At 37.8% G+C, this 26,443-nt stretch overlaps 3 protein-coding genes across 3 annotated transcripts; all 3 read left to right on the top strand.

Moving 5' to 3' along the window:
- Positions 1-4,623: 4,623 nt before the first annotated feature.
- LOC121984071 (extensin-like) lies at positions 4,624-6,719 on the top strand. Its single transcript, XM_042536845.1, has 3 exons — positions 4,624-5,204; positions 5,291-6,220; positions 6,291-6,719. The coding sequence occupies exons 1-3, from the start codon at positions 5,138-5,140 to the stop codon at positions 6,320-6,322; spliced, it is 1,029 nt and encodes a 342-aa protein (XP_042392779.1). The 5' UTR covers positions 4,624-5,137; the 3' UTR covers positions 6,323-6,719.
- Positions 6,720-7,088: 369 nt separating this feature from the next.
- Positions 7,089-8,257, top strand: LOC121984072 (remorin 4.1-like). Its single transcript, XM_042536846.1, has 2 exons — positions 7,089-7,787; positions 7,889-8,257. Exons 1-2 carry the CDS (start codon positions 7,149-7,151, stop codon positions 8,078-8,080), a joined length of 831 nt encoding a protein of 276 aa, XP_042392780.1. The 5' UTR covers positions 7,089-7,148; the 3' UTR covers positions 8,081-8,257.
- A 319-nt stretch (positions 8,258-8,576) lies between these two features.
- Positions 8,577-13,002, top strand: LOC121984073 (inositol monophosphatase 3-like). Its single transcript, XM_042536847.1, has 12 exons — positions 8,577-8,726; positions 8,800-8,861; positions 8,929-8,979; positions 9,758-9,838; positions 9,937-10,040; positions 10,115-10,199; positions 10,798-10,852; positions 11,001-11,044; positions 12,182-12,250; positions 12,316-12,416; positions 12,493-12,549; positions 12,643-13,002. Exons 1-12 carry the CDS (start codon positions 8,711-8,713, stop codon positions 12,737-12,739), a joined length of 822 nt encoding a protein of 273 aa, XP_042392781.1. The 5' UTR covers positions 8,577-8,710; the 3' UTR covers positions 12,740-13,002.
- Positions 13,003-26,443: the final 13,441 nt, after the last annotated feature.

The raw sequence follows: 26,443 nt of genomic DNA, 5'->3' as shown, positions 1-26,443 counted from the left end.
CTTCGCTTAAGTTTCCTAGAGTTGAGAACTTGCTTGGGCCTTTCTTCCTTGCTTGCTTTGCTCGGCACCAATGGAGGAGAGGAGTGGCTAGGTCTTTTGGTGGAGAGGAGGAGGAAGAAGAGGCTTCTCTTTCCTCTTGTGTTGCTCGGCAACAACAAGAGAGAAAGAGGGAGAGAGTGAAGAGGAAGAAGAGGTTCTTCCTCTTGTGTTGCTCGGCAACAAGAAGAAGAAGAGAGGAGAGGTGAGTCTCGGCACAAAAGGGAGGAGAGGAGGAGAATGAGTGGGGATGAAGTTGAAGTCACCCTCCATGCCTATTTATACTAAAATGAGGGAGGAAACTTGACTTGATTCATCCTCCCTATTCATTTCTCCCCTTAAATGACAAGAATATTCTAGAGAAATGCCTTTTGAGTTCTCTCTTTTCTTTCCCTTAATTTCTCTCTTTTCTCTTCTTTAATTAAAATTCCTATCTCTCCTCTTACAATATCCTCTCCTATCCCACTTGGTTAACACATGCATGCATCCACAAGAGAACCAAGGATCAAAACTTGTTTATGTATATTTTTATTTCTTTTTACTTTCTTTTCCTTTTAAGTAGAAAGAATCCTTTCTTATTCTTAACTACTTAATCCTTTCTCTCCTTATCAATAATTCTCCTATCCCCTTTGGTATCCTATACATGTTCCTTACAAGAGATCCAAGGTTCAATCTCTCTTCTAACATTTTATTTTCTTTTGTACATAATAATTCGTATATTACTATATTATGCATTATGCATAAATATTTCATACATATATATATTATCTCATATTTCTTCCTTTTGTCCATATTAATTCCATACATTTTAAATCATGCATAGATGATTTATATTCTCAACTTTATTTTTTCTTTCATAAAGTTTTAATCATCTAAATCCATCTTAATATTTAACTTAGAATATTTACACCTTCTTTTCATTCGTACTCTCATTATCCTTACTTTCTTATCTAGGCTTTCTAGGGGTATTACATTAGTCGTACCAATCACCTGAAATGAAATGTCCACATCCAGAGCCACATCATCACCTCTTTCCATACCACACTCCATGATGAAGTCAACTGACAAGTTGGCCGTCGAAGTTTCCTTGTTGACAAACTTTGATTATTTAAATGAGACTTTTGCATGAATTGTACTCAAGCGATAATATTTGAAATCTTTTTTCTTTTTACCCATTGCACGTGAAATCAAAAGTCAAAAGTCAAAGGTTACAACCAAGCCTTCCAAATGCCCAAATTTTCAATTAATCACCGTGTAAAATTGGAGAAGCAACATGCATGCATCCAATAAATTGGAATCAACGTCCAAGCAATCAATGATCCACACCAAAAGTAAAATCAAATTCAAAATGTCACCGATGACTTCCAAATCAGAAGAAACACAATCAATCCACACCGAGACTAAGTTAGAATGCCACCAATATTTCTAAATGCAAAAAACTTCAACTAAAGCCAATATCCGTTGAAATTATTGCCCATTAATGCTGAATAGTTAGTCCAAGAGATTCCTTCTTTGGACCTTGTCAGTTGAAAAATGCACAGATTTTGAAAACGTCGGTGAACCTCCAACGATGTGTGAAGCAATATGAATTTGACCAATCACATCCTTCCTTCGAGCACCAGGACATCGGAGGGAAAAGGGGAGAGGAAGAAAACCAAAGAAAACTAAAAGAAAACTGAAGTAGAAGAGGAGGGGATAAGAACAAGTTTACCGAAAAGTTTGACGGTAAATCGGTGAGACGATAACCCCTATGTTGGAGAAGAACATTTCGATATAGCCAGTAGAATATCCTCTCTGCACCCTCCAACTCCATCCAAGAACCTCTAGAGAGATGTCGTCCATCATAAGTGGACAATCGCCACCAAGAGGAAGAGAAAAATCGAGGAGAGTCCTTCCAAAGTCATCGGAGAAAGAGTCTAGAAATCACTCACCTCGCCGTGTGAAGGATGATCAAAAATTATAGAGAGAGATTGGAGTCTCTCTCTAAGAAGTGGACACCCATGATTGAAAACTCTTTCACTCATGTTATTGTTCATTTAAAGAACAATACTGCTTATACTTATTTTTATAATTTATGCAATAGATGATATTTTTTTAAGACTAATATTATAATGATATTGTTAGTGCAACATCACTTATAAAAGCAATAAAATGGAAAATAAATATGACTTTTTACAAATTTAAAAATTAGATGTGGCTTTTGGAAATTTCGTTATCTGTGGATTAATTGTCGTTAAATATTTGAATATGAATTCATTCTTTTAGCTAATATTACACAGCAAAAAATGAAAATGATATAATTAGCGTTTGGTTCTTTCCTAGGAATAGGAATCAGAATGAGAATCATTATATTGTGGAATGGGAATGGGTATGAGCATGGATATCACTTTTAAAAGCAATGTTTGGTTAGTTGTATATCTTCTATCGAAATAAATCAAAGTTTCCTTTTTTACCCTTAAAGGAAAATAAGAGAAAAAAATTAGATGTGAGAGAAAAAATATGATGAAAGAGAATGATGAGAGAGAAAGTATTATGAGAGAGAAAGTGTGATAAGAAAGAATGAAGAGAGAGAAAGTGTGATGAGAGAAAATAAAAAAAGAGAGTGTGATTGGAGAGAGCATGATGAGAGAAAATATGATGTGAGAGAAAGTATGATAGGAGAGAATGAAGAGAGAGAAAATATAGTGAGAAAAAATGAGGAGAGAGATTGAGGAGAGAGAAAGTATGGTGAGAGAAAAAGAGAACAGTGAATATGATGGGAGAGATTGAGGAGAGAGAAAGTATGATGAGAGAGAAAGTGTGTTGAGGAAAAAAGGAGTAAGTGTGATAAGAGAGATTGAGGAGAGAGAAAGTATGATGAGAGAGAAAGTGTGTTGAGGAAAAAAAGAGGAAGTGTGGCAAAAGGCGAAACCCTCGCCCTCAGGGCCCCCGCCGCACCCTGCCCAGGGTCATCACGAGGGAGGTAAATCACGGTAGCTCGGTGGCAAGTACGCAGTGGGCCGAGACTTTTTTGCACAGGGATAGGGAATAAATCCCCGTTGCCCTGCGGACTCGAACCCATGTTCTCAGTGGCAAACTTCCACGCCTTTACCAGCCGAGATAACCCCGTGGGGCAAAAAAAAAAAAAAAAAAAAAGAGGAAGTGTGATAAGAGAGATTGAGGAGAGAGAAAGTATGATGAGAGAGAAAGTGTGATGAGAAAAAGAGAGTGTGATGGGAGAGATTGAGGAGAGAAAGTGTGATGAGAGAGAAAGTGTGATGAGGAAAAAAAGAAGGAAGAGAGTGCGATGGAAGAGATTGAAGAGAGAGAAAGTATGATGAGAGAGAAAGTGTAATGAGGAAAAAAAATAAAAGAGAGTGTGATAGGAGAGATTAAGGAGAGAGAAAGTGTGTGATAAAATGATGAGAGAGAAATTATGATGAGAGAGAAAATATAATGAGAGAGAATAAGGAGAGATAAGTGATATGAAAGAAAAAATAAATAAATATATTTTGATATTGATATTAATGGAGAAAATTTTAGTTTTAAGTCAAGGGTATTTTTGGAATAAGGGAATATTTTGATTGATGAAAATAGGGTAATGACTCATTGAAGGGGAGGTACATGGGAATGAGTTATTACCCAATTTCAAGGATTCATTCCCTTATTTGTATTCCTATTCCTATAATCCAAACATTAACAATGAGAATCAATGATTCTCATTCCCATTCCCCACTCCTATTACCCTAAACCAAACGCCAATTGTCCTATAAAAAAAATTCTATAGAATGAAGTTTTTTTTAAAAATTTATTACTATGAATAAAATTGTAAATAAGTTATTCAGTATTAAATTATACGTTGTTCAAACTTATTTGATAAGATAATCAAGTCCATCTAAACATAAAATGAACCAAATTGTTAAAATAAATATTTGACTCTAAAATATCAATAAAAAATTAATTTCATAATTATTTTAGCGTTGATAATTAATTTACCATTATTAGCAACGAAAATATTTTTTTATTTCTATCTAGGGACCGAATTTAATAATAAATTTTAAATTTAATAATATTTCTAGGAAATAATTATTTTAATAATTTAATTCACTTTAGTTAATTACTTTATCAAATAAACTTTACCGTTATAAAATTTGACTTTATTACTTATTAAATAAATTTAAATAAAAAAGCTAGATTTAAATCGTTTTAGTTACACGAGTCTCCCTAAATAAATTGATAAATTCCTGTCTTGAATTTAGTTGGATAAAAGTAAGACTTTACTCGTGTGACATAGGGAGGAGATCTTTAGGTCCATATTTTTATGGATCGGGAGATGAACCACATAAAATTACGATTGAATCGTGGTGTTGATCCAGTTGCAATCGATTACGATCCCTCACTGGATTCACTGTTCCTTCAGATTATAATTTGGGTCAGGACGGATGGCTCAAGGCCGCCTGAAGGCCACCCCAACTTAGCGATTAGTAACCTGATCACTTGCCCATCGCTGGCGACCTTCGGACGATCTCCGACTATCCATTCCGACTTAAACTATAACCTGGGAAATGATAAATCTAGGAAAGAATGACAATCAATTACGATCCAATCGTTACCATGATCTGATCACAATTTCATATAATTTATCCCATAATCTATACAAATATGACTAAGGAATCAGGTCTAGGTCTAGTTGCATAGGGTCCAATAATTAAAGCTCATATATAGGGTTACCATCATCTCGGAATGATGCAGAAAGATCTGAATTGAGTGGCAGAGAAGCAAAAGAGAAGGAAAGAAATTCCCCCCGATTCGTCCTTCCGTTTTCTCCGACCCCAAGCAAGCACATATACCAAAACTCGACCAGGCGAAAGAAAGAAACAAAAGCGGCGGTCGGCCTCGTTGCGTCCGCTTAAACCAACCGCCCAACCCATTAACAAGTCCACATCCCACCCTCTTTCCAAACCTCGATCCCATTTCTTTAAGTTTTGCTCAGAAAGGCAGCCCCTTCCGCCACTTTTTTGCTGGCCAGCCTCTCCTTCCATGCACAACACAGACCACCACCACCACTATAACTACCTCACTCTCACTGCAATGTCTTACATGCACGAGCCATTGCCAACCTATGGAGTCATGGAGACAGCTCTCTCACCTCGTTTGCTTTATTCTTCTGCTTCTTGTCGAGAGTGCAGGTGAATATGAAGCCTCAGGATTTTGCATTCTTATTGTCGTTGTTTTATCAATGAGTTCTTGTCTTGAATGATTAGTTTCTGGGCAGAGAGTAGAAGCTTGAGACGCGATGGCGATCGGCACAAGGTGAAGGCGTGGAGTCATTTAGGCACGAGCTATGAGACCTCTGATCCGTACTACTACGCGGGTTCGCCATTCTCGATGCCTCCCTATGGAGACGCCATGGGTCCTGGTTCCTCTTCCGCGCAAGACTACCCTCCCTTTTGCATCTATCCGCCGCTCACTCCGCTGCCGCCGACAATGACTCCTTACCTCCCTTCCCCGCCGCCGCCGCCGCCGCCGTTGGAGTCCACCAATCCGCCTGAGTTCCCCGTGCCAAGCCCGCCGGTCTACATCCCCGGCCCGCCAGAGACGGTGCCGAGCCCGCCCGTGTACGAACCCAACCCGCCAACTGCTGTCCCCAGCCCAACGGGCTTCGTACCGAGCCCGCCGCCACCGAGCTTTACCATCCCCGGCACGCCAGGGTTCCTGCCGTCCCCGCCGCCGCCGAGCTATATCGTCCCAGGCACGCCGGAGTTGGTTCCTTTCCCGCCGCCGCCGCCGCCGCCGCAGCCGATCTACGTGTTCCCAACTCCGCCGGGTTTCGTGCCGAGCCCGCCGGGTTTCGTGCCGAGCCCGCCGGAGTTCGTGCCGAGCCCGCCGGAATTCGTGCCGGGGCCTCCTATTTTCCTGCCTCCGGTGGTGTACCCGTCGCCGTTAGCTCCGCCGCCCCAGGTGCGCGGGCGGTGGTGCGTGGCGAAGCCATCCGTGCCGGACCCGATCATCCAGGAGGCGATGAACTACGCCTGCGGCTCCGGAGCGGACTGCGACTCGATCCAGCCCAGCGGCCCCTGCTACGAGCCCAACACCATGATAGGCCATGCCTCCTTCGCCTTCAACGGCTACTGGCAGCGGACCAAGGTCGCCGGAGGGACCTGCGACTTCGGGGGAACCGCCATGCTGGTCACCAAAGATCCAAGTCAGTCATTCTTCGTCTTAAATTGCGTCTTATTATGCTGATCACATAAATCATGCTTCCTTTTCTCCAGGTTACGACGGCTGCCATTTCATCATCTATTGAAAGACTCGACGACAGTCTCAAGAAAAGTTCCAGGGAAAGAGCAATTTAAGTGCTACAATTTTCTCCCAAATGGTTAATTCAAATTTGTTAGCCATGTAAAAAAACAATTCTGGTTATTTTTCTCGGATATAGACATTTTGAGATTTAGAAGAAAGTGGAGAAACTGTGTGAACTGTGTACTCAAAACGAAATTGCTCAGTTTCTTATAGTTTTTTATGTTCAGAAATCACTAGTAAACAATTCATATCAGCTAAATTATTGTTTCCATCGTGTGTATTTAATATTGTAATTACGCGTGTTTGAAGATACCGGCGAAGCAGCGCATCAGCGCTGTCCAGGTGCTCCGCCTCCATTGGCCGGAGGAGGCCTCGGTGTTGCGCTCGCAGCGGCGGCCGCGTCGCTTTCGGCGTTGGCATCGGTGGCCCGGCGTTGTAACGACGACAGTGGGGGCGGTGTAGAATCGTGTTCTAGTGGGGCAGAAAGGCGCACACGCGTCGCGAGGGAGAGATTACTCTGTCGACAGCCGTGGCGTCACGTACCATTTCCATGCCCGGCGTACCACCCTGCCTCGTTCGCAGGGAGTTCCGAAGTTGATTGCATTCAGCATGAATCAAACTTTCTTTTCCGTTTTTTTTTTAACGAAAAATGCCATACGAAAACAGAGTTGGGTTGGTTCCACGCAGTAGATCAATCGCAGGAAGCGACAAGCTGGGTCTCCCTATCGTTCTCACTGAACTAACACGCACCATGTTTTTTTCCCACCACCACCTTATCCACACACACTGCTCACCACTTCTACTAATCTAGCCGCCCCTCTGTCTTGGACATGTTGAATGATCCCAGGCCCCGCACCGCCGCCGCCGCCGCCGCAGCCGCCGACCATGAAGACGCTACCGCCGGGGACGCCGCAGAGTTCCGTGACATCCACGTGTTAGCCCCGCCGACCTCGCACCTCGGCCGCGGCCGCGGCCGCCTCGGGGACCTTTGGGAAGGCGGCAGCGTCCGCTCAGCGGCCTCCCTCTCCGTCGGGAGTGCGGAAGGCGTCAACGAGGGCGGCTTCACTAGTATGAGCAGGGAGTTCAACGCCATGGTCGTCGCAGGCTCCAACTTTCAGCAGCAGCAGAACGACGGCGGCGGCAGCGTGGCTGACGATCAGCTTACGCGCATCGGCGAGGATGAGCTGGAGGAGATCAATCCGCTGGCGATCGTCCCTGACAATAACCCCTTTCCCTCCCCCCGCCGCCCATCATCCGCGGCCGGCGGCGGCGGCGAGTCCTCCTCCTCCTCCTCCGTCGGGGTCCCTGTCCACGTCGTCAAGAAGGAGGAGGTGGAGACAAAGATCGCCGCATGGCAGGTCGCCGAAGTCGCGAAGATCAACAACAGGTTCAAGCGCGAGGAAGTGGTCATCAACGGGTGGGAGAACAACCAGACGGAGAAAGCCACGACTTGGCTGAAGAAAGTTGAGGTGCCTAATCCTATTCGATTAAATCGATTGATTGCCAACGAAAGATCCAATTTTTCCTTTTCTTTCCATTAATTCGATTTCTGTCTGTCGGAACGGAGCAGCGGAAGTTGGACGAGCAGCGAGCCAAGGCGACGGAGAAGATGCAGAACGACGTGGCGAGGGCGCAACAGAAGGCGGCGGAAAGGCGGGCGTCGGCGGAGTCGAAGAGGGGAACCAAGATCACCAAGGTGCTCGAGCTTGCCAATTTCATGAGAGCCGTGGGCAGAGCTCCGTCCAAGCGATCCTTCTTCTAGCAGCTTGGATTACTGAAATCGTAGAACTCGAATCGAGCGATCTGCATATATGGAAAGATGAACAGGCTGAAAATTGTAAGTCGAGAGGTCGAATTGTCCTGTAATATATTACCATATTCCTGTATTGTTGGGAAGATGAGATCAATAATGTTTGGTTACTGGTTCTGTTCGTAAGCATCCTCCTTTTCTTCGAAATCATAGAAAGAAAACGATTGAAAACATTTACAGGGGAATTAAACATGAATTGGATGGATGTGATCGATCGGGTGAGAGTCGTGAAGCTTTGTCTTCCTCCCATGTCTGGGAGATCCGGTTAAAAAAAAAAACATTCCTTTTACTGAAATTAATAAAATAAATAAATCCTGTCCACGTTTACAGCCAGGGGTGTCGTCAACGGCGAGATCCATCTCGCTGAGTCGGTTCTGCTAGTGGTAGGACCCAGCAGGTTGGTGATCATCCAAAGGTGGACGCTGTCTTCTGTGCGTAGCCAATCCTCCGTGGGGAGAACGCATCCGCGGATCCGCCCCATGTGGTAGGGAATATACCCCTCCCTCCTCCCCGATTGCTTTTCTATTTATTCTTCAGCTCACACGGCAGAGAGCGCAGGCAACGGCAGAACTCCGATCCGAAATGGGAGAAAACTACGGTGCGTTTCTCGTCTCACTTTTCGTCGTCCCGATCAATCAATCGCTTTTCGTCCTCATCGGTTTTGATCTCAGATGCCTCGGTCCTCGATGGGTTCCTCGCCGTCGCAGTGGACGCCGCTAAGAGTGCCGGAGAGGTATTCGATCCGTTAACCCTTCTGATTTTTAATCCATTGTCGACCTTGATCGTTCGTTTTCTCTTAGATTATTCGCCAAGGGTTTTACCAGACGAAGCATGTGGAGCACAAGGGCCAGGTGCGTTTTTTTTCGCTCGTCCTGGATTTTTCACTTAAAAAAAAAAAAACTTTTACGTGCGCAATCGGAATAGAGATTGTTGATTGTTTGATTTTGAATGGTTTAGATGCATCAGTGAAGCTTGCGTTCGAAAATGTCTGCCAAAATGGAGAATTTCTTTTTTCCTTAATTTATCGGACATTTCCCATTTCTATGCATGATATTGTGCAGTTGCAGAATTTGAATATATTCTCTAGAATGATGCCGGCAATAGGAGTTTATTCTATCAGTTCATACATTCTTTACTATTAAACATTGTGGATTGTTGACTATCGAAATGCAGATTGGGAACATCGAAAAAAGTTTAAAAATTCATGCAGTAGAGTTGGAGACATTTTCTTTTCTGTACTCTGTTCGTTAAGTGTTTCAAACAATTGTATTGAAGCTGATGTGCTTACGTGCTACAAACTACAAAGATATATAACTCCATAGCATTCTAACCAAGGCAGCTTATTCTCGTCCTTTCTGTTTCTCAAGTGCAATCCCTGGGACATCTTTTATTTTCATGATAAATATATGAAGTAGAATGGAATTTAGAGATTAGAAATAATGAATATCTTCAGGCCAAATTTACTTACACTCAAGTTCTGTGTGAGTTATTCTACACTGATTTTGTTTTCACTTTTCAGTTTCTTTAATGCTGATTTTTTTTTTTGGCCCAATGAATAATGAAAAATTAACACATTCTTTCTGAGCCTACAAAAGAGAGATGACAATTGCAATCATTATGGGAATGCAGGTGGATTTAGTCACTGAAACTGATAAGGCATGTGAAGAACTCATCTTCAATTACCTTAAGAAGCACTACCCTTGCCATAAAGTACATCTTGTGTCTTTGTAATCTAGTAGATTAATTTTGGTTTATTTTTTGGGCCAACTGGCACCTTTAATGTTTCACGTGTTAACTATTTGTTGCAGTTTATTGGTGAAGAAACTTCTGCCGCTTTTGGCATTTCTGAGCTGACCGATGAACCTACCTGGATTGTTGATCCACTGGATGGAACCACTAATTTTGTCCATGGGTATACCAATCAAAGAACACTGCTAATCTTCTCTCTTCCTTCTATCTTATTCATTCCTTTGTAATTTCATGCAGGTTCCCCTTTGTCTGTGTCTCCATTGGTCTCTCTATTGGAAAGGTTCCAACTGTTGGTGTTGTCTATAATCCGATAATTAACGAGGTATGCCCTTGGAATATTAGACGAACCAAAATGATAGAGACTCTGTATTTTTTTTTCTTTTAAAGAAAATCATTCCTAAACTGTTTGGTATTCTTCTTACTATTTTTGTTATTCTACTATAAGTTAATGGCTAGATAATTTCCATTTGATATAGTTTTAGCTACAAGTAGTGCTTCACAAATTTTGGGTAAGTTCATTTATTTATTTTGGAGGATAATCAACTAAGAGTTAGCAATGTTACCCAAGTTTTGTCCTTTGATGTTATTTCATGTAACATATGAATGTAGATGTTTAACTAGATGAGCAATTTTTATGTCAACAACAACAAGAGCAATTAGATATTCACATTGTTCTTAGGACATACAACTTATAATTATTATTGCCTTGTTATCTTGGGTGTCTTCACTATCACTCTGAGTCATGTTTGCTTTGCACTAACATGCCAAGCTTTATAAAATATGGCATCAATATGATCTGTAATATATATTGATTATGATGATAGATTTCATGCTTTTATTTATAATTTGTTAATTGCTCATGTTTATAGCTGAATTTGTTTATCTGTCTACAGTGTTTAATTACCTGTTATTCTTTGCAGCTCTTTACTGGAGTTCTTGGACAAGGTGCCTTCCTTAATGGAACTCCTATAAAAGGTATATTACAATATTGAGATGGAACCTTAAAATGTTATTTACCTTATTTTTTTAATACTCTTTGTGTGCTTGTCTATATTTGAGGAACATGAGAACATACAAGTGTTGGAAATTCCACTTATGTAGCTAAATTTTTTTGGTTTTGCAGCTTCATCTCAAAATGAACTAGTCAAGGCCCTTCTTGTCACCGAGGTCAGCAATATCTGTGTAATCTGTACGTTCTTTTAATAATACATCTTTCACTAACCAGCAGTGCAGTGGGGTTGTAGTTCCTCCCAATGCATTTTGTGGTCACTTTCATTGTTCACATTGATACTGGAATTGTCAGTTGTGATGATTTATTATTTCAATTATCTTCTGGAACATGGATTCACCTCTATTTCTATTACATGTTCTACATGTTTTTGGAAAGTTTTTCCTAAAGTAGTTCATTATAATTTTAATTGATGATGATCAGATAGCTGAGTGTTTGTTCATTAACTTCATGGCATATTGCCAGAAGTAAATGCTGCAGAAGAACTACTTAAATTAACATATCTGCTAATGGAAGATTAGTGAAAATTCAATAAACAGCTTGATGCCTAGATGCTCAGGTGATAAGCTTGATTCATATATCTATATATTTTTGTAATCATTGAATAAGAAAAAGATGGCCTGAGAAGTAAGTCACACTAATCTAACTGGAAGAACATCCAAATTCGGTTTCGTTGTTCATGATTGCTACTAGGCAATGGAACAAAGAAATTTAATCTATGCTGAGCAATTTTAATGTGCTCAAGTATTTTCTTTGATTTCCATGACAACTAGATCTGGAAATTATGCACATATAATAACTTCTGAGAAGGATTTGATAGTTCCTTTTCTGAAGTTGATTTCTTTTACCTATTAAGTGTTATTAATGATTATCCTTCTTAATTCTTAATTGTATCCATGTCACATGCTTTGGTTTGTTAACCCAAATAGTTCAATTCCTCTTTGCGCTTTTTGCCATAACTTATCAGTATCTATCAATGAAGAATGGAACAATCTGCATGTGCATCAAATAGCTAACCGTACCAGTTTTACCGTATTACCACTGCACTGGCGTTTCTGTTATTTCTACACGTGTGTACGTTCTAGTATGTGGGTCCAAGGCTCTCAGACAGATTGTTTCTTATCTCTTTGGAATTTGCATTGAAGAATATAAGGTTTCTTCTTCCATCATATTCTCATTTGATATGTTGGAGTATCTAAGTTTTTTGTGCATTAGCTTGTGAAATCCGTGTTTTAAGTGTGGCAGTTCGAACTAGTAATTAACACAAGATTAACGGACAAGGTTAAACTGTGCAGGTTGGTACAAAGCGCGATAAAGAGACAGTCGATAACACAACCAGCAAAATCAACAAATTACTTTACAAAGTAAGTGGAAATTTGCAGTGCGCACATCTGAATAGTACTGTTTACTAACTGTTTCTTTTACTCAGGTAAGGTCTCTCAGGATGTGTGGTTCCCTTGCTCTGAACTTTTGTGGTATTGCATGCGGGAGGCTTGACTTGTGCTATGAGATAGGATTTGGTGGACCATGGTACTTATTGTTAATATGAACATTCAAAACATGTGAATTAAAGGTTTTCTTTCGTTTAATTAGTTGCTAATCACAGGGATGTAGCAGCTGGTGCCATAATTGTTCGAGAAGCAGGTGGACATGTGTTTGACCCGTAAGAAGTCTTTAACATCATTCTTGTCTATTTGTTCGTCGTCAATTGGATCTCCTAAGGTATTCTGAAAATTTTCTTTTGGTGCTGCATCAGATCTGGTGGAGATTTCGATCTAATGTCTCAAAGAGCTGCAGCATCAAATAGCCACTTGAAGGATGCCTTCATTCGAGAATTAAATAAATCTGAGTAAAGGATACTTTATTGAGCTTGTTTGAAATCAGTTTCTAGCTATTTTATTTTCCTACTGATAAAAGTATCGAGCATAGAGAAAACATTACAGAAACCATCTCACAAGTTGTAGATTCAACTAGTGTCATTTAATATACAGATTAAAATATCTGTTATACTCAAATTCAATAGCTGCTGAAGGAGGCTTCAGAAAACACACTGTGAACTCTCTCGCAAAGCTTATTCGATGCCTCAGTGAATATATTCTGCCAATCCAATTCTGATTGTTTTCTTCACTTAGTTTTGATATTTTCTTCTGCATGCACAAGCAATGTCATCTAATGAGGAAAAAGAAGCCAAATATGACAGAAGAATTCTTCTATCTTGTTTATGATTGAGACAGCATGAAAAGTTTGGTGTGCAAATCAACTTTTTTGTTAACTCTTCTGTGTGGGATGACCGAGGAGGATTGTATTTTGATTGTTTTTGCAAAATGATAAAAGGTTGATAGCTATAGATATATAAAATATAAGTAAAGATTTTGTCCAGTGTTGTTTATGATTGTAAGTCTTTTTTATTTTTTATTTTTTTTATTTTTTAATTTGAAGTAAGTTTTATGGGGAAAAAATAAAAAATGCTTTCATCATTTGCCAAAAAAAAACGTCACATGAGCGCCCCATTTAAATTAAAGTGTTCGAAATACCCTTAACAAGTAGATCTGATTTAAATTTTATATGTTTCTGAACCGGATTTGGTGTCTAGGGTTTGAGCTTAACCTCATGGAGTTTCAACCTAAACTCGAGCTTCAACTTACACAACAAAAAAAAATAGCATTTAGCGATGGAATTAGAGACGGAATTATAGTTCCATATCTAATTAGAGAATTAGATGGAAGTATAATTTCGTCTCTAATTAGAGAATTTTGACCGTTTTAAATTTGAAAAAAATGAATCTGTAAATATTAGCAACGGAAATAAATTATCCATCTCTAAATAGAGACGGATATTTTGATTCCGTCTCTAATCAGGGACGACGGAATAAATATTTCCGTCGCTAGTGTCGCGATTTAGGGCACAGAGCAGAACCCTTGCGCTCCTCTCTGCGCGCGTTGTGTTCTCGTCGGCGATCCCTCGCGTTTCTCCTTCTCTTCGCAGACCGCAGCTTTCATCTCCTCTCCGCAGCGACTCGTCTCCTTCCCAGTTCCCTCTTGGTAAGTTCGCAGCAAGCTACGCCCTCGCCTCCTTCTCCTCTCCTCTGCGCTTCTTCTCTTCTCATCGGCGCCACCTTGGTTTCTCTTCTCCTCTGCGCTCCCTCACTCGTCTCCTCCTCTCCACATACCGCAGCGGTGCTTTCATCTCCTCTCCGCAGCAGCTCGTCTCCTTCCCAAGTCCTTGCCAGAAGTGTGATTGGTAATCTCCTCAATTGATTTTGCTAGTTTTAGTTTAAAGCCAGTTTCTAAAGCTAGTTTACTAGTTTTCTAGTTTACTTAGTATCTCAGGTCTCTCTTTAAGCTAATTTCTCTTTAACACCTGCAAAGGCATTTACATCACTTTCTCTGTTTGCTGTGTTAAGATTTCCTCTCTTCATGCTGCCAAATTTGATAACTCAGGTGCAATACTCTCTTGTAGGCTTTAAATCCATTTCTTTTGGTGTGATTAAAAGGTTCTGAAAACTTTTGATACTTCTTAAAATATATTCCTTGGACTTGGTATTGAGTATCTAGGGCATGTATCTAGGGCATGTATCTAGGTGTTTGATACAACTTTATATAGGTTTTTTGCACGTGATCAATGGGTTTGTAACTTGTTAGGGATGGAGCCAATATCTGACATGAGTTTAATGGAGTTGAAATGAGTCTGAGCATCAATACTTCTTATTTTGAAAAATTACATTACTACTCCTACAAGTCTATGTAGATGTTGGTGTTAGAGTGTATACTAAAAGCCTAACTTTTGGTATAAATATTTATCTAGAAATAAGAATCACATTGGTCAAATGTCTACATTTATGATAAATGTAGTTGCTCAATTAATTTATATTGTAGATAACATGGTGTGTGGTGTCACACACAGAAGATCATGTTATTGGTTCCTTATAAATTATAAACAGTAGCTCGCGACCAAGATGGAAAGGAACAAACCATTGGAAGGTCGTAGTGTAATTAGGTATTAGTTTATCTTAACTATATAATTACACTAGTACACTTAGAGTGTATTGAGTAGGACCATTTGAGGTCGTTCTTTTTAAACTGACTTTATGAAGGAACAAAGACCTCAGTTATTATGGAAGTGTGTGCTCTTAATCCTAATATAATAACAAGCACATATATTTGATATTTATTTCTTTAATTTATCAATGAGTGAGATTTAGTTCGATGAATCAATAAGCCCGATAAGTTGGGAAATGATATGACTTATAGTGTGTGTTGTTGATTATAGAAGGAAGCTGTGTCCTAGTAATCTAGGTTGAGAATGTCCCCAAGAGGAGCTCATAAGGATTGTCATGTTAAACCCTGCAGGTGGACTTAGTCCGACATGATGATAAAGTTGAGTGGTACTACTCTTGGAGCCAATGGCGGAGCTAGGATTTATAGCCCGCCCGGGCTACAAATGTCCTCCAAATGGGTACCCGGGCTGAGACTGCCTTGCTCTATTTGGGAATGGAAAAAACAAAGCAATCAAAGGGTAAAATTAACACAACTTTAACAAGTTCCCCCGAGCTATAGCCCGGGTAGCCTAAAGCCTAGCTCCGCCATTGCTTGGAGCTAGATATTAATTAAGTGAGTTGTCAGTAACTTACTTAATTAGTGGACATTTGTTATCTTAAACACAGGGAGACTACCACACTCATAATAAGAAGGAGCCCAAAATGTAATTTGGGATTGGTGCGGTAGTTCAATAATAGTTCTCTAGTGGAATGAATTATTATTGATAAAATTAAGTTGTGTGTTCGGGGCGAGCACGGGATGCTTAATTTTATCGGGAGACCAAAACCAATTCCTCCTCTCAGTCCCTATCGTAGCCTCTAGTATATAGAGATTTATACCCACCACATACCCACCTTCTTACCCATCCAATGGGGCCGGCCAAGCTAGCTTGGAACCCAAGCTAGGGCCGGCCAAGACCAAGTGGATGAGTCATGTAGGTGGCCGGTCAAAGCTTGGGTCCCAAGCTTAGGTGGCCGGCCACTAGAATATTAAAAAGGATTTTTATTAAAATTATTTCTTATGTGGATATCATGATTTTAAAAGAGAGTTTAAAAATTAAAAATTTCCTTTTATTGCTTTCTACAAAAGATTAAGAGAAGAGATTAATCTCTTTCCTTATTTGTAGTTTAAAAGGATGGTTTTAATTTTTGGTAAAAACTTTCCTTATTTGTAAATCATTTAACATATTTAAAAGAGAGTTTAAAATTTGAAATCTTTCCTTATTTGTTGATTAAAGGGGATTTTAAATTTTAAGAAAACTTTCCTTTTTAAACCATGTTCATGATTTAAAAGAGAGTTTAAAATTAAATATTCTCTTTTATAAGTTTCTACAAAAGATTAAGAAAAGATTTGATATCTTTCCTTATTTGTAGATTAAAAGAGATTTTAATTTTTAGAGATAACTTTCTTTTTATCCACATGTTTAAAAGAAAGATTTTAATTTATTGAATTTCCTTTTTATAAACCAATCATAAAGGGATTAAAATTATTGGAGAAATTTTTATAAATTTCTGGAGACAAATTAGGAAGTTTTAATTAATTAAAACTATCCTTGTTTGTAGCTTTTATATGACCGGCCAAATAAAATTGAGAAAGAAAATTATTTTTAATTAAATAAATTTTCCTTTTCAATGGCAAAAGAATTAAGGAAGTTTTTATTAAAATTTCCTTATTTGCCAAGATCAAGGATTATAAAAGAGGGGGTAGAGGATGCTTCAATGCTAACGAATCTATTCTATTTTTCTCCCTCTTTTCCTTGGTGGTGTGGCCGGCCCTTCCTTCTTCTCTTCTTCTTCTCTTTGTGGCCGAACCTCTTCATGCTTATGGAGTTTTAATTGGTGGCCGGATCTAGCTTGAGGAAGAAGGAGAGAAAGCCTACATCCCTTGGAGCTTGGTTGATGGAAAAGATCTTCATCTTTTGGACGCTTTGTGCTTGGCCGAAATTTGAAGAAAGGAGAAGGTGCTTTGGTGGTTTCTCATCTCGGAAGATCGTTGCCCACACAACGTTCGAGGTTAGAAGAGGAATACGGTAGAAGATCAAGAGGTTTTTCTAAAAGGTATAACTAGTATTTTTTTCTTTCTGCATCATACTAGTTATTTTTGGAAATAATACTAAATACAAGAGGCATATGATTCTAGAGTTTCGAATTTATTTTCGATATAGTGTTCTTTTGTTTTTCTTTTCCTTGTGATTTGATTGTTCTTTTCGGTTAACCTAAAGTTATTTTAGGAAATTAAATATTAGCTTTCCATAAAAGGTTTTGTCTAGTTGGTGGTGGTTGCTCCCATATCCAAGAAGGCTATGTGCCTTGCCACGTCAGTATTGGGAACCAATTATAGAAATTAATATTTAATGGAATTAATAACTTAAGGTGACTTGGGTCGAACGTGTTAAGTTCCGCAGGAGATCCAAGTCAAAACCTAAAAGAACAAATAAATTAAGTTTTGGATCAAACGTGTTAAGTTCCGCAGGCGATCCAAAATTTAATTTAAAAGAACACATGGTAGCTAGGAAAAGGTTTAGACCTTTGTACAAAATTTTTGTACAGTGGAACCTCTAGGTTTTCCGAGTAGCAACCAACAATTGGTATCAGAGCTAGGGTTTTGCCTCTGTGTATTTGGTATTAGTTTAATTATGCATATGTCATACATAATTTAGGCAGGTTAATAGTAGGATGTGCTAACTTTGTGGATGTAGGATCCAACTATTATGACTTATAGTTATTATGTGTGTGATTGGACCCTTGGACATGTCAAGGGCATTTTATTGTGTGTGTATGATTGTATTATAAAATACAGCAGGAGCTGTATTTAGTTTTATTAGGATTTTATTTTTGATCTAGTTACATGTACATTCCTTTTATGGAATATAGGATCGATGGATGTAAATTTTATTTTATGTTCGATCTAGTTTACATGTACATTCCTTCGAGGAATATAGGATCAAAATGTAAAATTCTATTTATGTCGTGGATCGAATCTTGCAAAGCGTGGAACCTTCTAAGGACCAGAGGCGCAGCGGAACTAGGAGCAAGATGGATGCGACAGCTAGACCCGGTGGCAGTGGCCAAATATGGCAGCAGTTTGGGATGACAACACACGGAGGACAACAAGAGATAAAAGCCATAATAGTTGAAAATGAGATTTTCTATTTATTGCTTTTATATTGTGCTGTGTGGGCATGTTAGTTTACATATTTAGTAGGCTAGCATAGTTAAAATTCCTCATTTATAAATAACTAAGTGGGAGAGGGATTTTTAAATAAATCCCATGGTCTCCATTACTGGTTTGTAAGTGATGCAAACAAGCTTGCGCGTTGGCTCTGAGTGCCTTCCTCCATAACGGATGAGCTTGTTTGTGGATCACTAGAACAAACTTCAATTTTTGGATGACTATATGAAGTTAATTAAGAGCGTGTGATCTTCCCCAACGGAAGGGGCATAATCTTATTAATGGACTTAGTGTCAAGTAATGGTATACACTTAGACGCATCTAATAGTATCCTCTCCATCGGAGTCACTGCTATTATTTGTGTGACCAAATGATACCAACTATTAATTTTATTTGTCAAAAAGTTAGGTTGACAAGATAATAAAATTAATGGGTTAAAACCCTCCTTTTGAAAATGTTGAATTTGTATACGTCCACACTAACGTGGCATGCAAAATTCACGGTGTTTGAGGTGTTGGTGAATTTAAATAATATTGTTTGAGGAATCAATATTTTTTAAATTCAAAAGTTTTTGACCAAATATTTGATCAAAGACAGATCAACTATTAATTTTATTCGTCATAAAGTAAAGTTGACGAGATAATAAAATTAATGAATAAAATCTCCTCTTCGATTTTGTATACGTCCACACTATCGTGACATACAAAATTCATGGGGATTTTTAAGGAGTTGATCTTGACCAAGTATTTTTGTGATTCTTAGGATTTAAAATATTTGTCAATCCCCTAGTAGTCATACTATAAGAAAGACTTAGTAATCCCAATTGTAATGATTGGAAATAGGACTTGGACATTAAGGTAAACTGTCTTCTTAGAACTAAGAACAATATAGGTATATTTAATTCATTAGTTGAAACATGTTTAGTGGTGTTATCTACCAGAACCTGGAGTGTAGATACAGATGCCATTAATCATGTCCGCAATTCATTGCAGGGTTCCAGGAAACCCGACAACTAAATGAAAATTAAAACACTGTCTACATGGGCACTACTGTAAAAATGGTAGCTGTTGCAGTGGGAGATGTTTATCTTTTGATAAGAATAAAACATGAATTTTTGAGTAATTGTCTTTACGCACCAAGTTTAGAAAGAACTAGTTTTCAGTTTTTAAACTATTCAAAGAACTTGATATTCTGCCTCTTTTAATAACAAAGTTGTTATTAAGAAAAAGAGGGAAGTTATCTGTTCTGGTACGTTGGTTGGCAATTTATAAATCCAATAACTCTCACGATGCAACAAATGGAAATTAGTAACACATCTTCTAACTTTAAGAGAAAGTAACCTTCGAAAATGAACCAATTATATCTTTGGCTTCTAAGGCTAGGTTATATTAACTCGAGTAGGATTCATTGGTAGCTGATGAACTTTTGGGTTCATTAGTAGTGGAAATCTTTCCAACCTACGAGTCTTACTTGGAAGGAAAAATAACCAAGAAGCTTTTAAGTCTAAGGGGTATGGAGTCAAAGATATATTGGAATTTGTTCATTCTGATTTGTGTGATCCTATGAGCATCCAGGCAAGAGGTTGTTTCAAATATTTCATCTATTTTATAGACAACTATTTGAGATACGGATATATTTACTTGATGTGCCGCAAGTCTAAGTGCTTTGATTAGTTCAAAGAGTACGAGGCTGATGTGGAGAAACGGCAAAGTAAAAGTATCAAGACACTACGGTAAGATCGTAGTGGCAAGTACCTCTTGGGAGAATTTAGGAGTCATTTATCAGAAGTAGGGATTCAATTCAAACTAACTGCACCTGGTACACTCCAACAGAATGATGTAGGAAAAGGAAGGTATAGGACTCTTATGGAAATAAGTAGATTGATGAGTTATTAAGAATATTATCAAAATCATTTTAAGGATATACTCTGGAAACGGGAGTGAATATAGTACCTTCTAAAGTCAGAACTCTTTACTCATATAGAATTGCTGAATAGGCGTAAGCCTATTTCGAAGCATATTCGGATTCGGGTAGTCCAACACATATGCAGAAGAGAGACAATGATAAGTTGGACAGGAATTCACTTGTTTGTGGGTTATCCTAGTAAAATGAAAGTAGGTTTATAGTCTTAAAAATCAGAAGGTCATTGTTAGCATCAATGACCGATTTTTAGAAAAGGACTATGTAATAAACCATGTGCCCATAAGAAAATTTGTTCTTAAGGAAATAATAAAAGGCATGTCTAATCTAGTACCAACTGTACAAGATGAGATACCACAAGGAAACTGCAACACGTATCACAAATGATACACAATTGCAGAAAGTGCCTTGTCGTAGTGGGAGGGTTGTTAGGCAACCTAAAAAGATTCATGTTTTGGGAGAGTTTTTGGACTCGATCCCTGAAGGACATGAATCTGATCTCCGGACATATGACGAAATACTCCAAGATAAAGATGCAACATCTTGGCAAAGAGTAATGAATAACAGAATTAGAATATATGTATTCTAATAAAATCTGGAAGCTTGTAGAACCACCAAATGGTGTAAAAGCCTTTGGGTGTAAAAAGGTCTATAATAGGAAAAGAGGGATAGAAAGGAAGGTAGTAACTTTCAAAGCAAGGCTTGATGAAAAAGGAAACTTTTTCACTGGTAGCCATGCTTAAGTCTATCCGGATTCTTTTATCTATTTGGCAAGTGGATGTCAAGACATCATTCCTTAATGGAAGTCTTGATGAAAGCATCCATATAAAGCAACCAGAAGGGTTCATTGCAAAGGACTAAGAGCATCTTGTGTGCAAGCTCAATCAGTCTATGGACTGAGGCAAAGCTTCAAGATCTTGGAACATCCGGTTTATCAAAGTAATCCAGACCTATGGATTTATTGAGTAAACGGATAAGTCTTGTGTATACAAAAGGTGTGATGGAAACGTGGTGGTATTTCTTGTACTATACGTAGATAACATTTTTGGTAGTTGGAAATAATATCAAAATGTTGTCAGAAGTAAGGGTATGATTGTCCAAATAATTCGATATAAAGGACTTGGGAGAATGTATATATTTTTGAGATCAAAGTAATAAGGGATCGAAAGAAAAAATATATTTTACTTATCCCAAGCTTGATACATCGGAAAATCCTTGCTCGTTTTAAGCATGCAAAACTCCTCGAAAGGTTTCTTACATTTTAAGCATGGAGTGCCTTTATCTAAAGAGATGTCTCCGATGACATCAAAGGAGATTGAGGACATGTAGGCAGTTCTTTATGCTATGCACGAGATCAGAAATCTGTTTTGCCAAGGGCATAGTTAGTAGATATCAAAGTAACCCTAGACAAGGACATTGGACTGCAGTAAAGCATATATTAAAGTACCTTAGAGGCGCTAGAGATTATATGCTAGCTTACAAGGCAGTTAATTTGGTCCCTGTGGGTTACACGGATTTTGACTTCCAATCGGATAGGGACAATCGTAAGTCAACCTCGGGGTTTTGTGTTTACTTTAGGAGGTAAAGTCATAACTATGAAAGAGTGATAAGCATAGGTGTTTTTCTGGACTCCACCATAGAAGCTGAGTATATGGCAAGCCTCTGAGGTAGCCATAAAAGATGAATGACTTAATTACCTCAAGATAGACTTAGATATGATTTCTAGTTTGTCCAAAGATTATTATAATTTATTGTAATAATAATGGTGCAGTAACAAACTCGAAGAAATCATGAGTCTATAAGGCAAGTAAACACAATAGAGCGCAAGTACTACCCAATACGAGAAATTGTATAACGAGGAGAAGTTGTTGCCGCCTAGATTGCATCAGATGATAACCTAAGGTCCTTAAGGCAAGAGATTTTTGAAAGGCATGGGAATCAAATGTATGACAGCAGATATGACAGCATTAGTCTTTTAGTATAAGTGAGAGATTGTTAGAGTGTATACTAAAAGCCTAGCTTTTGGTATAAATATTTATCTAGAAATAAGAATCATATTGGTCAAATGTCTACATTTATGATAAATGTAGTTGCTCAATTAATTTATATTGTAGATAACATGGTGTGTGGTGTCACACACAGAAGATCATGTTATTGGTTCCTTATAAATTATAAACAGTAGCTCACGACCAAGATGGAAAGAAACAAACCATTGGAAGGTCGTAGTGTAATTAGGTATTATTTTATCTTAACTATATAATTACACTAGTACACTTAGAGTGTATTAAGTAGGACCATTTGAGGTCGTTCTTTTTAAACTGACTTTATGAAGGAATAAAGACCTCAGTTATTATGGAAGTGTGTGCTCTTAATCCTAATATAATAACAATCACATATATTTGATATTTATTTCTTTAATTTATCAATGGGTGAGATTTAGTTCGATGAATCAATAAGCCCGATAAGTTGGGAAATGATATGACTTATAGTGTGTGTTGTTGATTATAGAAGGAAACTGTGTCCTAGTAATCTAGGTTGAGAATGTCCCCAAGAGGAGCTCATAAGGATTGTCATGTTAAACCCTGCAGGTGGACTTAGTCCGACATGATGATGAAGTTGAGTGGTACTACTCTTGGAGCTAGATATTAATTAAGTGAGTTGTCAGTAACTTACTTAATTAGTGGACATTTGTTATCTTAAACACAGGGGACTAACACACTTATAATAAGAAGGAGCCCAAAATGTAATTTGGGATTGGTGCGGTAGTTCAATAATAGTTCTCTAGTGGAATGAATTATTATTGATAAAATTAAGTTATGTGTTCGGGGCGAGCACGAGATGCTTAATTTTATCGGGAGACCAAAACCAATTCCTCCTCTCGGTCCCTATCGTAGCCTCTAGTATATAGAGATTTATACCCACCACATACCCACCTTCTTACCCATCCAATGGGGCCGGCCAAGCTAGCTTGGAACCCAAGCTAGGGCCGGCCAAGACCAAGTGGATGAGTCATGTAGGTGGCCGGCCACTAGAATATTAAAAAAGATTTTTATTAAAATTATTTCTTATGTGGATATCATGATTTTAAAAGAGAGTTTAAAATTTTAAAATTTCCTTTTATTGCTTTCTACAAAAGATTAAGAGAAGAGATTAATCTCTTTCCTTATTTGTAGTTTAAAAGGATGGTTTTAATTTTTGGTAAAAACTTTCCTTATTTGTAAATCATTTAACATGTTTAAAAGAGAGTTTAAAATTTGAAATCTTTCCTTATTTGTTGATTAAAGGGGATTTTAAATTTTAAGAAAACTTTCCTTTTTAAACCATGTTCATGATTTAAAAGAGAGTTTAAAATTAAATATTATCTTTTATAAGTTTCTACAAAAGATTAAGAAAAGATTTGATATCTTTCCTTATTTGTAGATTAAAAGAGATTTTAATTTTTAGAGATAACTTTCTTTTTATCCACATGTTTAAAAGAAAGATTTTAATTTATTGAATTTCCTTTTTATAAACCAATCATAAAGGGATTAAAATTATTGGAGAAATTTTTATAAATTTCTGGAGACAAATTAGGAAGTTTTAATTAATTAAAACTATCCTTGTTTGTAGCTTTTATATGGCCGACCAAATAAAATTGAGAAAGAAAATTATTTTTAATTAAATAAATTTTCCTTTTCAATGGCAAACGAATTAAGGAAGTTTTTATTAAAATTTCCTTATTTGCCAAGATCAAGGATTATAAAAGAGGGGGTAGAGGAGACTTCAATGCTAACGAATCTATTCTATTTTTCTCCCTCTTTTCCTTGGTGGTGTGGCCGGCCCTTCCTTCTTCTCTTCTTCTTCTCTTTGTGGTCGAACCTCTTCATGCTTATGGAGTTTTAATTGGTGGCCGGATCTAGCTTGAGGAAGAAGGAGAGAAAGCCTACATCCCTTGGAGCTTGGTTGGTGGAAAATATCTTCATCTTTTGGACGCTTTGTGCTTGGCCGAAATTTGAAGAAAGGAGAAGGTGCTTTGGTGGTTTCTCATCTCGGAAGATCGTTGCCCACACAACGTCCGAGGTTAGAAGAGGAATACGGTAGAAGATCAAGAGGTTTTTCTAAAAGGTATAACTAGTATTTTTTTCTTTCCGCATCATACTAGTTATTTTTGGAAATAATACTAAATACAAGAGGCATATGATTCTAGAGTTTCGAATTTGTTTTCGATATAGTGTTCTTTTGTTTTTCTTTTCCTTGTGATTTGATTGTTCTTTTCGGTTAACCTAAAGTTATTTTAGGAAATTAAATATTAACTTTCCATAAAAGGTTTTGTCTAGTCGGTGGTGGTTGCTCCCATATCCAAGAAGGCCATGTGCCTCGCCACGTCAGTACTGGGAACCAATTATGGAAATTAATATTTAATGGAATTAATAACTTAAGGTGACTTGGGTCGAATGTGTTAAGTTTCGCAGGAGATCCAAGTCAAAACCTAAAAGAACAAATAGATTAAGTTTTGGATCAAACGTGTTAAGTTCCGCAGGCGATCCAAAATTTAATTTAAAAGAACACATGGTAGCTAGGAAAAGGTTTAGACCTTTGTACAAAATTTTTGTACAGTGGAACCTTTAGGTTTTCTGAGTAGCAACCAACAGTTGGGTACTCAAGTTTTTTAAGGGCTAATTTTATCACCAAGCAATGTTCCTACTAATTGATTTTAGTTAAGGTATATGGTTATAGAAGGGATCTCTTTACTACCAGTTTGGTGGGTTATGAAGCATATAATCTTCATTATCAATGACGATTGCTGATGAGCTTTTATATTTATACACTAGTATTATTAGTGAGATCAAGTCAGTCCTTTTATCCTTTGATTTTCTCGAAACATTGTTGAATCAACACTATGTGAGAGTGCAATCTCCTTTCTTAGATAGTACAATTGATTGAGATCTCAGTATTTTTAGTGGTCTTGATTTATGGCCATACAAGCGATTCTATAACTGTCAAGGTGTAAAAATCAGTCATCAGCAGTTGATGAGGGCTAATACATGAATCACCCATTTTTGGCGATTCAGTTATACCCAGTATATTTATATTTATTGCCACACGTTAGCTAATACATTATCAGAGGGACTCAAATTTAGCATTTAAAGAGACACTTTAAGTTGCATCTGTCCATTATTACTAAACATTTGATTAAATTTGGAGCAATGCCCTTCTCAATTTCTGATATGGCAATATGTTTAAGTTGGCACAGAAATTTTTTTATGCCTCTATTGTCTACCACATACAAACTGAAACTTTTCTTCAACTGAAACTTTTATGCCTCTGACTAGGTTCTTACTTGTAGTTTTAGGTTAGAATAATTGATTTCTTGTGAAACATACCTACTTTAGACTCCTAAAGTTCTAACCTAGTAGTTAAGGACAACTTCTTAATTATATACTTAATATTTTGTATTCATGGTATGGTTTTTGAATACATTGAATCATATATGTAGTACCTCTATTCTATTAATTGCATTCTTACTAAGTAATCAATCTTATGTTTATTAGGATACAATGTACTTGAACAAAGATTGGATGTACAATAGATTAGAAAATGGATTTATCCGAGATGACTATTTTACTGGAGTTAAAGAGTTTGTGAATTTTGCGAAGAGTCATCCAGAATGTATGGATGGTGTCATGTTACGTTGTCCATGTAATCATTCCAAATGTAAAAATAAAGCTTTCCATGACGAGGATACTGTCAAAGTACATCTATGCAAAAAAGGATTTGTTCCAAATTACTACAACTGATACTATCATGGAGAGCCTTATTTGTCTCACTGTATTGGAACTTCGGATGCTTCATCATCAGACACAACTCCTTTAGAGAATCATCATCTAATGAGAATGTAATGCAATCAATGGTTTATGACGCTATGAATGCTGTTGATCATTCAAATATGGATGATGTACCAACACTTAAAGTTCAGCAAATGTATGACATGTTAAAGGCTAGTGAAAGAGAAGTGTGGGAAGGGATTCCGTCTGGTCATTCTCAATTATCAGCTACTGCAAGATTATTGAACATAAAGGCAGAGCATCATTTTTCAGAAAGATGTTACGATGACATCTGTCAATTGATGTCTGAGTTACTTCCTGCTGATAACATAATGCCTGATAGTTTCTACAATACAAAAAAATTGGTGAGAGATTTAGGTTTGCCGGTAGAGAGGATTGATTGTTGCATTAATAACTGCATGATATTTTGGAAAGAAGACAGTGAACTAATTGAATGCAGAATCTGTACTCACCGTCGTTATAAGCATAGTAGTCGAATACTAGGGAAGAAAAATAAAAAGGTTTAATGGAAAGTTATGTATTATTTCCCGTTAACTGTTAGACTCCAACGCTTGTACGCATCTACTGCAACAACAAGCTACATGAGGTGGCATCATGAGCATGT

Source organism: Zingiber officinale, chromosome 5B, assembly GCF_018446385.1.
Source record: "Zingiber officinale cultivar Zhangliang chromosome 5B, Zo_v1.1, whole genome shotgun sequence".
NCBI lineage: Eukaryota > Viridiplantae > Streptophyta > Magnoliopsida > Zingiberales > Zingiberaceae > Zingiber > Zingiber officinale.
The sequence above is the reverse complement of the archived record's forward strand: the minus strand, read 5'-3'. Positions and strand labels throughout refer to the sequence as shown.